The sequence below is a fragment of the Chionomys nivalis genome, chromosome 21, assembly GCF_950005125.1.
Source record: "Chionomys nivalis chromosome 21, mChiNiv1.1, whole genome shotgun sequence".
NCBI classification, from domain to species: domain Eukaryota; kingdom Metazoa; phylum Chordata; class Mammalia; order Rodentia; family Cricetidae; genus Chionomys; species Chionomys nivalis.
This window is the reverse complement of record NC_080106.1, coordinates 50,941,209-50,954,322: the sequence shown is the minus strand read 5'-3', so window position 1 is coordinate 50,954,322 and position 13,114 is coordinate 50,941,209. Positions and strand designations below refer to the sequence as shown.

Genomic DNA, 13,114 nt, shown 5'->3' with positions numbered 1-13,114 from the left:
TATTTACATTTTTATTTATTCGTATTTTGTGTCTTACAAATGTGTTCATTTTTAATTTCATTTTTCTAAAATTCTTACTAGTTTTTATAGTCTTATTTTTCTTTACTTATTGCTTTTTATAATGAGAATTCTAAACATTTTTCTAAAAAATTGACCCTGAGTCTACCAGAATATTTTTGGAGGAGACTGACTGCTCTTCCATAACAACCAGGTTCAATTCCCAGCACTCACACAACAGCTCACAACCATCTATAACTCTAATCCTATGAGATTTGATGTTCTTTTCTAGTGTTCAAAGGTACCAGATGTGCATATGGTGCATAGATATATATGCAGGCAGAACAATGATACAGATAAAATAATAAAATAAGATAAAATTTAAAAAACTAAAAATATTTTTCACATTCAAGTTCCTTTCCTGGAGTTTTAGACTTGAGACCATATTTGTCTCCTGTGGTTACTGTAACAAACTATTGGACACTTAAAAAACATACACCGTCCATCTAGCTTAAACTCAGACAATGGTATCACAACTTGCTGTATTAGTTCTGTGCATAACTGGGCATAAAAAAATGAAATGTTTCACCAGATTTAGAATGTATGTAGTTCTTGTTCCTTCTTGAGATTCTAATTGTGAATCTCTTTTGTTGCATTTCGGGTTTATGGATAATACCTGTATTCCCGTGGCAATCCCTGTCCCATCACTCTGATCTACTTGTGGCTTCCATCATTTGTCTGTTCCTCTTGTGCTCCAATATGTCCCTTGGCTTTGTAAAGACACCTGTAATTGTATGTAAGGCCCACCAGGATAATCTCAGTATCTTTCTGTCTCCAGATCCTAATATAACCACATTTGAGAACTCTCTTGCGACACAGAAGGGAACATTTACAGGGGTCAGGATGTCAGCATCTTTGGAGCCATTGTTGAGTCAACCATTGATCTTTTTCTGTGTGTGAGTCAAGTAGGCATCAAGTTCACATTCAGGTTCACACAGCGTCTTGTCAGTTGTCAGAATTTGGGAATATGAGTTAACATTTTCTCTGTGCAATGAGGACACCATCAGTGTCCGTGGCTCTCAGGGTTACTGCTTAGGTGTGGTGTGAATTGCTTTGCAAATTGAATTTTTTATACACATTAAATTACACTACCATGGATCTAAGCTTGCATAGAGAGAAGAAGCTTTATTCCAAGTGAGTGACTGCAGTACAGCATGCTATGTTTTTCTCAGCTTTACTACCTTACTTTGGGTGTGTCCATTACCTGCTGCTAGTTCTATAGTTGATAGACTGCTGATGTCTTGTTCTCTACTATCCACAGTAATCTTCAGATATCCACCTAGAACACTCAGGCTCTACTAGGCTAAGATCTACCACTCTGTTTCTTCATTCTTGATTATCATTACCTATTTAGGGCATGAAAATTTATAATCCTCATGCATTGCTACCGTACCTGCCAGTTACAGCCTCTGCATTGAGCTTTTCCCTTACACTTTTGTCTAGAGTCAGGGTTACTTTGTTAGAGTTGTGGATTCATGTAGATTTTGCTGGATGTGAGTAGAGAGAGGTGTTTCATTTTCTTTCTTCCTTTCTTATAGGAGGCATTAAAACTCTTCCCACCATATTCCATATTAAGAATGGAGATTATACTAATGTGAATATGAATTATTTTCCTTGATTGAGAATGGCGATTATATTAATATGTACATGAGTGACTCTCCTTGATTTATTTTCATTCATCATAATTGAAGGAAGAATTCTCTTCTGCCAATTGGAGGTGAATGATTGGATTCAATGTGTTGTGACCTTGATAATTTCCAGCTTTCTCATTATTACTGTGGCATATTACCAGACTGAAGCTAACACGCAGATAGAACCAGAAAACATTGTTTCTGAGCATTTTAAATTCATGGTTAACTTGGAGGTATCTGCCAAACCTGTTCAAACACTAGGAAATTCAGAAAGAATGGCAACCAAGATGCCACTGTTCTGCCCTGTGTTCTTTCACTCTCAGAAATAAGCTCCCACGTAATTTTCTAATTTGTGCTAGGCCTGTGCTTAGAACATAAGGGCCCAAAACATGGTGCCTTCAAGTGCTGAATATTTTTGGCTAAAGAGATAGCTGAGGAGGCAGAAAGGTCTTCCTGACCCTTCTCTGGAATCCCTTTTATCTCCAATGCGGATTATAGAAACTGCAATTTCTCTCTCTCTCTCTCTCTCTCTCTCTCTCTCTCTCTCTCTCTCTCTCTCTCTTTTTTTTTGGTTTTTCGAGACAGTGTTTCTCTGTGGTTTTGGAGCCTGTCCTGGAACTAGCTCTTGTAGACCAGGCTGGTCTCGAACTCACAGAGATCCACCTGCAAGCCATCAAAACATAGGAGAGTCACCCCTTTGATCATCTGTCACCCTTTATTCTGAGCCCACCCAGGACGGGTGCCATATTCAATCCTTGGAGACTAATGACCAAGTGAAGAAGCAGGCTTCTCTAAGCCCTCTCCTAGTCTCTGACCATCAGACCATTCTTCAATGCTTAATGCTAATTTTAAATAGTAAGAGATTTAGAATATTACTATCCATGTATTAAACTTATGTTAATTAGATTTCTCATTGCTGTGATAAAACATACTTGATTAGAGGCAGCCAAAAGAAGACAGGCTGATGTTGTCCTGTAGTGCAGAGATACAGACTGCATGATGGGAAGGTGTGTCAGTGAGAGCAGCTTCAGTTTTGGTGGCAGGAGTGTGAGGCAACTGGACACATTGCTTTACAAAGTCAGGGAGATGAATTCTGACACTTGGCTGATGTTTTCCTTATTCCTTTCTTATTCTGGCTGGGATCCCCGTTCATTGGCATGGCATCATCCACATCAGGTTGAATCTTTCCTCCTCAGTTAAACCATTGTGGAAGTGATCGCCCAGACACAGGCATGTCTCCTGTGTAATACCAGATCCAGTTAAGTTGAAAATCAAAACTAGCCATTGTAAGATTTAAATGTAAAATGGTTTTCTGAGGGTCTTAAGGTTTGTGTCATGTAGACCTTTGATAAATGTACACGATTTTTTCTTATTAATCAATGCTTTACAGGTGTATTAATCATGAACTTTATAATGTCGAGGAAACTACTGCTCTTTTCTTCCACACATGTATTTATTTTTTTTTGAGTCTATTTGAGAACAACTCATTTCAAACAAACTAAAGGTAGTTTTAATAATGTTAGAAAATATACATTGTTCATTTCATTTTACAAAATAATGCACATGAATCAATTTAAATGGATTTTTTAGTAATTGCTTCTAAAATTCAACTAATATAACAGATAGAATTCAGCTACCCAAGAAACTTTTTTAGGTTTGCTTATTCAAATGATTAAGATGCTATTTGTCAACTCTGGCTTACCATCCCTTTTAATTATATAGATAATCAAACCAAGAACTGCTAATTCTCTCTCCTAACTATTAATTGTTTGTAATTACCTACAGATTAAAACTGCAAGTGTAATTAACTCTAAGAATTAATTGTTACAAAGGGATTGATAGAAGGAAAAAGAATGATCTTAGCATTAAAGAGGCTCTGGGGACCCAGGACAATAAACCCGTTTGGTTCTGTCTTGTCCTAATAAAGATATATTGGTTTCTCATTGGGACATCCTCCTCTGTCAGGGGCAGCTGCATGGACTGTTAATTCAAAGCATTTAGTGTCTTGTTTGAGTGAAAGCTTCTATATGAAGTTTGAGTTGTGGTTGCCTTTGCCAATATCCAGATGAACTGAACAAATCTATTGTTTGCAATGTGGGGGTGCTAGGTAATAATTTTCCTTTGCTTTCTGCTTTCTCCTCTCATTCCCTCATGCCTTGGTGACAATCCTAGGTACACATCTTATCAGTTTTCTGTGAATCTCTGAGTAGTTTAAAATTCTAAAATAAATGTTTATTAGGTTTTAGAAATACTTCCCACCTGTGTAAATAATTGACTCATGTTAAGTACATAAATTTAAATAAAAATGGAGAAATTAAATAAAAACTCCCACCTGGAAGATATTTAGAAACCATTGCCATTATAAATATCAAGATATTAGACACTGAGGAAAGATGATTGGTGGGAAAATTCTGTCCAGAGAAAAGATTGAACTTTAAAGTTGCGTGCTAAAACATTTTTGTTCCTCGGTGGGTAAGTCTTTGCATGGGGACTTACATTTGTATGATTGTGTGTTTGGCATGTCAAACTAGTGCCAAACTGTTGCTGGCATATTGGAAGAATGCGAAGCATTTTTTATTGTGCCTCGATATGGCAGTGAGAAGTGCAGAAGACAGCAGAATCATGTGAGCTTGTGCTATGGTAACATCTCTTTAAAAAGAGAGCCTAAAATAAGAGTCAAGGAACAGCAAAATCAGGAAGATGCCAGTGTGAGGAGTTCTTTAACACTTGTCTTTAATGTTCAGGAATTTCGGCTCTTTCTGAACTCCTTATGTTTTCTTCCTAAAATAGTATATTTACCAAGATGTTAAAATCCCCGAGTGCTTTGTTCTGCCTTGTTGGCTAATATCTGGGAGCACTGATAACATTTTAATTATTCCACATGTGAATGTGTGGCCTGTGACTGTGGAGTGCGTGTGCACTCGCAAGCACGCGCTTGCGCGTGCACGCACGCACACACACACACACACACGCACATGCACACAAAGACGCCTAGGTATCATGTCAGAAGACTGTTGACTCTGAGAAGACTGTCTGATAACTTAGTCTGATATGTGACTCTGATTTTCTTTAAACTATAAGCTTATAACTTTGGACTGACTTTGTGGAATAAACTAGAATTTGTTGCTTGTCACCTTGTGTGCTAGCTTCTGAGGGGAAGTCATTAGCATACATCAGTGTGTGAATGATTGCCTTGAAGATTTTAGTAGAGCCTTTACTGCTTCTTGGAGTGGAAAAGTTATAGCTATATTTTCTAGTGTGATACTTACATACTGGAGGAATAATACATAGCCTTCTCAACTGCATGAGTCTGTCTGGTGGGTAAACAGGATAAAATATTTGAAAATTCTCCGAATTCTTCTTTATAAGTAAGTTGTGTAGTGTTAGTTCCATATGGGGGGTTCATTGCTGGTCAGGAAGGTTGCCTACTTTGCCCATAGAGTTTAATTTTGTGAGACTAATTCTATATCCTTTTGAGTTTTTCTTTTATATTTTCTTGTTTTAGTATGTAGTAATTGTATAGATTAATGGGTTTCATTAAAACTTTAACACATAGGCACACCACACACCCACAGGCACCACACACACACCCAGGCACCACACACACACAGAGGCACCACACACACACACACACACAGAGGCACCGCACACACACACACACACACACACAGAGGCACCACACACACACACAGAGGCACCACACACACACACACACAGAGGTACCACACACACATGCACCACACACATACACAGGCACCACACACACACACACATGCAGGCACCACACACACACAGTCACCACACACACTCACACAGGCACCACATAGCCTATTGTATTTAACATGAGGATCCATACACTTTTTTCTTAAACAATACAATATCACTCTTCTTTATGATTGACTAAAACTCAATTGTGCACACTCCACATTTTATTTATCTGTTTATCTGTTGATTGGCACCTATCTGTTATGATTCTATAACCTAGCTGTTATGATTAATACAACAATAAAGGTGCTTGTAGGCTGGGCGCTGGTGGCGCACTCCTTTAATCCCAGCACTCGGGAGCCAGAGGCAGGTGGATCTCTGTGAGTTTGAGGCCAGCCTGATCTACAAGAGCTAGTTCTGGGACAGGCTCCAAAGCTACAGAAAAATTCTGTCCATATTGAGTTCCATCCCAACTAGGCTGTTTACTTTCCTGCCAGGAGTGGATCGTCCTCATCTGACCTGGCATCTTTAGCATCACTTCTCATTTTAGGATTTCTTCATGATGGCCATTCTAACGGGAATGAGATGGGAAATCTATGTAGTTTGGATTTTCTTATTTCTCAAGATTCTAAACATTTTTTCATGTATCTATTGGCCTGCTGCCCTTCCTTTGAAGTGTCTTTTCAGGTAATTTGTCCATTTATTGAGTTTATTATTATTCCTTTGGTTCTTATTTTTTGCTTCTTTATACATTCTGGATATTAAATAAATAACTGTTGGATGAGTATCCAGGTAAGATTTCTCTCCCATTCTGTTGACTGTCATTTAACTCTGTTGTTTTCTATACTGTACAGAAGCTTTTAAGTTTAATACAAACCCAATTGTCATTTGTTATTTTTAGTTTCTCAGTTATTACTGTGTAGTGTTCAGAAAATCCCAGCCTCTGTTGGTATCTTAAGGTGGTTCACAGTTTCTGACTTTACAATAAGGTCTTTGAAGTGATTTGTATGGGGGACACAGGAGTCTGCTTCCATTCTTGTGCAAGTGTGTGTACAGTTTTCCAAGTACCATTTGTCGAGGAGGCTTTTATCCAATGTATGTTTCTGGCACCTTTGTCAAGAATCAGATAGCTGTAGCTGTGAGCTGAGGCCAAATTTGACTTGCCAGTGTTTATATAGCTATTTTACTCACATTGCTAACGAGCCAGAAACATGGGCCCAATTCATGTAAGATATTGTTCTGGCCCCAGAAAAGTTTGTGAATTGAAATCAGAGACTGGAAAAGAGGTTTGTAGTTCTTTGCAAAAGGGGTTCTTAAACTTTTTGACTTGCAACCTCCCTTTTGCCTAGAAAATTTCTATGTGCCCCAAAGTATAGAGATCTACAAAACAGGCATACAAATCAGCTGTTTATTTATAAATCAAGAAAAAGTTTATTTTAAAACACTTCTTTGGTATACGTGTAACTTTACCATTAAAGATTAAGGCGAATTTGCATAATAATGACATAAATGTGCTTGTTTACTTCATAAAAAGAATTAAATCTTAGCTGAATATGTGAAACTATGACATAGACTATCTTCATCTCTTTTCAGAGTTTAGATATTTCTATATCCAGCAATGCTGAAAATGTTGCATCTCATAAACAGTGTAATGCAGAACTGCAGTATGTTTAGGGCCATGTCAGAAATTGTTGGCAGTCTTTCCCACTCCCAAGCCAAAATTTGCTTAATGTATATATATATATATATATATATATATATATATATATATATATATATATATAAATGATGCTCAAGCCAGCAACTCAAACATTACTTTTTTTTAATTTTTATTTTTACATTCAATTATTTACTCTTCCTTCCCTCCTCCCAATCCCTCCCCCCCCCCGCTCCCGCTCCCCCACACCTCTTCCTCCCTCTTCCACCCTGCTTGAGAGAGGGCAAGGAACCCTGCCCTGTGGGAAGTCCAAGGCCCTCCCCTTTACATCCATCCAGGCCTAGGGAGCTGTGCATACATGTAGGCTAGGGTTCAAAAAAGCCAGAACATGCCGTAAAAACAAGTCCCAGTGCCTTTATCAATGCCTTCTCAGTCAACCCCCATTGTCAGCCACAATCAGAGAGTCCAGTTTGATTACATGCTCATTCAGACCCCGTCTAGCTGAATTTGGTGAGCTCCCATTAGAACAGGCACACTTCCTCAGTTGGTGGACCAACCCCTCGCTGTGCTGACTTCCTTGCTTGCCTTCTCCCTCCTTCTGCCTTTCAGCTGGACCTTGGGAGCTCAGTCCGTTGCTCTGATGAGGGTCTCTGTCTCTATCTCCATCCATCGCCGGACGAAGATTAACTTTTGCCCTACAATCTTGTTTGCTTCCAATTTCCAGGAGAATCTATATACGATTTTCTTTGGGTTCACCTTGTTATTTGGCTTCTCTGGGCTTGTGAACTATAGGCTTAATGACCTTGGTTTATGACTAGAGTCCACAAATGAGTGAGTACATCCCATGTTCATCTTTTTGGGTCTGGGTCATCTCACTCAGAATAGTGTTTTCTATTTCTATCCATTTGCATGCAAAATTCAAGATGTCATTGTTTTTTTGCTGCTGAGTAGTAATCTAATGTGTATATATTCCACATTTTCTTTAACCATTCTTCCATTGAGGGGCATTTAGGTTGTTTTCAGGTTCTGGTTATTACAAATAATGCTGCTATAAACATAGTTGAACAAACGCTTTTGTAATATAATTGGGCATCTCTTGGGTATATTCCCAAGGGTGGAATTGCTGGATCCTAGGTAGACCACTTCCTACATATAACCCCAGTAGCACAGACAATAAGGGCAACATTGAATAAATGGGACCTCCTAAAACTGAGAACTTTCTGTAAAGCAAAGGACACTGTCATTAAGACAAAAAGGCATCCTACTGAATGGGAGATCTTTACCAACCCCGCATCAGAAAAAAGTCTGATCTCCAAAATATATAAAGAACTCAAGAAACTAGACTTTAAAATTCTAATTAACCCAATTAAAAAATGGGGCACTGAACTGAACAGAGAATTCCCAACAGAATAAGTTCAAATGGCCAAGAGACACTTAAGGTCATGTTCAACTCCCTTAGTGATCAGGGAAATGCAAATCAAAACAACTTTGAGATACCATCTTACACCTGTCAGAATGGCTAAAATCAAAAACACCAATGATAGCCTTTGCTGGAAAGGATGTGGAGTAAGGGGAACACTCATCCATGGTTGGTGGGAATGCAAACTTGTGCAACCACTGTGGAAATCAGTGTGGTGGGTTCTCAGGAAATTCAGAATCAACCTACCTCAAACAGTACTTGTAAAAATCAAATTCTAATATAATACAATCTAAAGTAATTCACGACTTTCATGCTGAAGAATGAAGTCTGCTTTTGCAGTCAAGAAAAGAAAAGTTTATTTGTATAGTAAAAGAACTGCAATTCATAGTGTCCAGTCACCTGGAATCTGAGCTGGGCCTTTCATGCAGCATTTGTTGGCACTGTTTGTCATGGAGACATTTGAAACCCAAAGTGTATGCAGGAACGAACCTGCAGTGAAGGTGCACAGTGCAACATAGACATTGATTGCGAATTAATTTTAGACTGTCACACATTCTAAACTTTTTACTGTTGCCATTTTCTTTGCTGTCACACAGATTCAAGTATCCAATCTCATGGGTTGCCTTGAATAATTTAAGAAGCTGGGCACTAGACATAGACAAACAGTCATTGAAAGGGGGTGGAAGAGGAAATGTGGGATATTGCTTTGAATGAGTTAAGAAAGTTTCACAGGAAGCAGGAAAGATGGCTCAGTGGTTAAGAGCACTGGTTGTTCTTCCAGAAGATCTGGTTTGATTTCCAGCACCTACATGATGGCTGCCAATCATCGGTAACTTTGTTCCTGGGAATCTGACACTCTCTTCTGGCACCCACGGGCTACGAATGCACATGATGCACAGGCATACAGAGACAGAAAACACCTATACAAATAAATACATAAATAAATATTCAAAGAAGAAAGTGTGAGGACTTGCCAAACCTCTGATATGTCCTGTGCAATCCTGCATCTTCCAAGGGCTTATAAAAGTCCCAATAAAAGTAAAAGGTACAAGACCTTGTCCTGGCCAACACCTTTTGTTCTTTTAATCTAACCAGTTTTCTCTAAGCTGATTTTTATTGAAATTTGCTTTCACTAAAAAATTCTTTGCTCATATTGAATCAGGAATAACATATATGATTTATTGTCTTCCCTTTTTAAAGAGATTTTAAACTTTTTGATAGAGATCAGAGACTCTTTTGGCCAAATAGACAATCCTATTTAAAAAATGTGTATGTGTATTATGATATTTGCAACAACATTTGCCCTTTTATAATTTAAATTTACATTTTTGCCTCCCTATAAGACATTCAGCTTTTGATTCTCTAAATAAACTGAAAAGCAACTAAATAAAACAATTATTTTTGAAGTCTCAAAATTCTTGTGTAATACATCATAGATGACTATTGAACTGACATTTTCAGAAGAGAACTTATGAGTAAATATTAGGAAAATTAGAAATCTGATACCATGTGGCTTATTTGAATGACAAGATTGAACTAATTGTTTTCTTTTAAAAAATAAAAGGTAATTATGAGAAACAAATCATCAGGTGGTTCTCAAATTTCCCCATCATTTATTTAGAGACAAGATTATGGCAGAAATCCCAAGGAAGAACTGAGAGCCTCCACTGTCTGGCCATTTCCTCTCTCAGTAATATTCACCTTGGCACTGGTCACAGATTCATTTATGTTGCAGTTTTAAGACTTAGTCCTTAATAATAATTCTCTGGACTTTCTTTTGATGTGTTTGCTTTCCTATTCTGTTTTCTTTTCCCTTTGCTTTGTCTATGTGCCATTCACAAATAGAATTTTGCTTTAAGTTTTCTTTTTAAAAATGAAGTCAGCGTTCTTGGGAGAAATAAGTGATGGAAATGAATCCACTAGCCTTCTGATGGGCACACTGCATGCAATAAAAACACGAAGCTGTACTGGAAGGAGCCAATTAATTCAAGCCTTTCTCTAGGCAGTGCCATCGCTTCTTCATCTCTCTCTGATGAGATGACAAGATGTGATTTTAACACAGAAAAGTGAGCTCATAAAAATGATTTGCTTTCCTCTTTGTATCATTAAACAATATGATCAGTGTGTGCTTTCCTTAGATAAATATTACTTTAACCTCTATTCATATTTCTAGCAGACAGGATGTTTTATGACTGGAGAAGCATTGCATCCATGAGGTCCTCCTATTTGCCTCACGAGTCTGTTCAGAGCTTATCCGGATCATCAGGGATATTTAAGGATTATTATATGGTAAGTGTTTTAAAGTATAGTTGTAGAGTTTGCTTGCAATTGTTTTCCCAACAAAATATTGGGAGGATTTTGATTAAAAAAATGAAATTTTACCGCGGACCTATTTTATTCTTAAACTCTTCATCAAGTCAATCATTTTAGCCAACTATGCAGGTTCATGCCTTATACCTGTGAGGCTAAAACAGGAAAATGGCCATGAATTTGAGGCCAGCCTAGTTATCAGTTTTGAGATACTATCTCAAAATCAAAAGCAACCTAACACATACACTCAAAAATCTTTTTCCCCAGAAGTAAAGATTGAGCACTTTTATCATGTTTTGTGTAAAATTTACTAACCACCTTGACCCATAATATATGCGTTATATTTTATTTGAAAAGCACTTAGCCAAAGGGTCATCACATGGTTTGTTCTACACGTGATTGCACAGCTACTGCTTTTTAAAATTACATCAAGAAGTTAGAGACTGAAGATGATGACATCTGTTTGAAGTGTAATAATTGAAGGACTGAGAAAATCCAAATGCAGTTTCATGACTCCCCACTTATGGCTTTTAGAATGAAGGCTCTAATTCAGAGCATGTGACTCTCCCATCTGACAGTCTGGGTCTTCACTTTGGGTTTTTCTACTAGAGCCAGTCTTTGGATGCTGCTCTGTGAATACCACAGAAAATTCAAGTTTGAACAAGTTTAGCACCAACTATTTAAAAGAGATCACAGAATAAGAACCCCACGTCTCAAAGAGTCAGTGTATTTATCTTGTGAATCTACCCTGTGTATGAACAGGCATGAACCATCTCTTATCCTTTGTCTTTTTATGTCAGTGGTTTATTTTTCTTGACTTTCCATTTGCTATCATAGAAAATATGACACTGAATGGTACTATGTTGATTAAACATCAAACGTTAATTCTTCTCACAGTTCTGGGGCTTAGAAGTTGGCCATCAGGTGGCTGGCAGGCCTAGTTCCTCTGAAGTGTGAACTTACTGAGGTTGCTGTAGACAAATTAGCACCGTGAGAAATGCTTCAGTTTTTAATATGCTTACGACACATATAGTCATGACAACCCAAGTTTGGACATTCAACACCCATATAAAAGCCAGACATGCTGGTGTGTGTCTGTAACCCCAACACTGGAGGGTGAGGGACAGGGAAGTGGAGTCTGGTGGCTAGCTACTAGTAAGTCAGTGAGCTCTGAGTTCAATGAGAGATTTTTCGTCTCAAAAATAGATAATGACTGAGGAAGACACCCACAACCTGTGTCCTCCACACACATGTGTATACACATGTACCTGTAAGCACACGTGTACACAGGAACACATGCATACATATCCCCCTTAATACACAGAGAGTACGTTACTATCCTACAAAACACTAACATTCCGTGTGGAGACAAAAGAACAAGTTCTAAGTTTATTTCTTGTATTAAATAATTAAAATCACTACAAAATTGTCTTATTTAATTAAAAATGTACATTTTACAGTGCCTTGTTTTAACTGTTCTTCAGACTTGGACTGTACACGATCACACTCACACTTCTCTGTTATTGCTACTACTGTACAGAGATAAGGACAGTAAAACTCAGCTTTTCATTTTGTTGTGGGGACAAGTGAATATAACATATTTTGCTTTGAAATAGTCTGTAGAAGTATTTCAATCCCTTGGCATTCCAAATTAAATAATCATCTACAAATATGCTGGGTCATATCACTGCAGTACTGGAGTATGTGTGATACATGGGCTTCAAAGTGGGTGTACCAGCTGCAAATTGACTGCTTTATTAACTTTACTTGGCTTGAAAAAGTCACCGTTGATGCGCTTCCTTTAGGTTATGAGAACACTATGTCTTTTAAAGGTAAAATGTTTCTATGAAACATAGTTTGTAATTTAATAATTAGAAGTATTTAATTTTGTAATTTAATAATTAGAAGCATTTAATTCTAATTTAATAATTCAAAAATGATGTACCTCATTTGTACTTGATGGCTGACTATATTAGCAGTATAGCGGAATATCCAATTGTTTTAAACAATGACACATGGACTCCTAAAACTTCTTTGTAAAGTATAAATAAGACCCTGTATCCTAGAGGAATGCCTAGCTGGGTTATATCTTATAGCCTCTGAAAAATAGAGATACTTATAGCCTTCATTATCTTGAAAGGTAATATTATCTAAGGTAAGTAAAAGCTGTGGATATAATACCTCATGCAAACATAAAAATGTAAAGTTATAAGCCGGGCGATGGTGGCGCACGCCTTTAATCCCAGCACTTGGGAGGCAGAGGCAGGCGGATCTCTGTGAGTTCGAGACCAGCCTGGTCTACAGAGCTAGTTCCAAGACAGGCTCCAAAGCCAC

General features: G+C 37.8%; 1 protein-coding gene across 1 annotated transcript in view; it reads left to right on the top strand.

Moving 5' to 3' along the window:
- Positions 1-13,114, top strand: part of Iqcm (IQ motif containing M) — a 425,687-nt gene that overhangs the window by 109,961 nt on the left and 302,612 nt on the right. Inside the window, exon 6 of the mRNA XM_057753761.1 lies at positions 10,644-10,759. Coding sequence (XP_057609744.1) covers positions 10,644-10,759 — 116 coding nt within the window. The remainder of the gene's footprint in view (positions 1-10,643; positions 10,760-13,114) is intronic.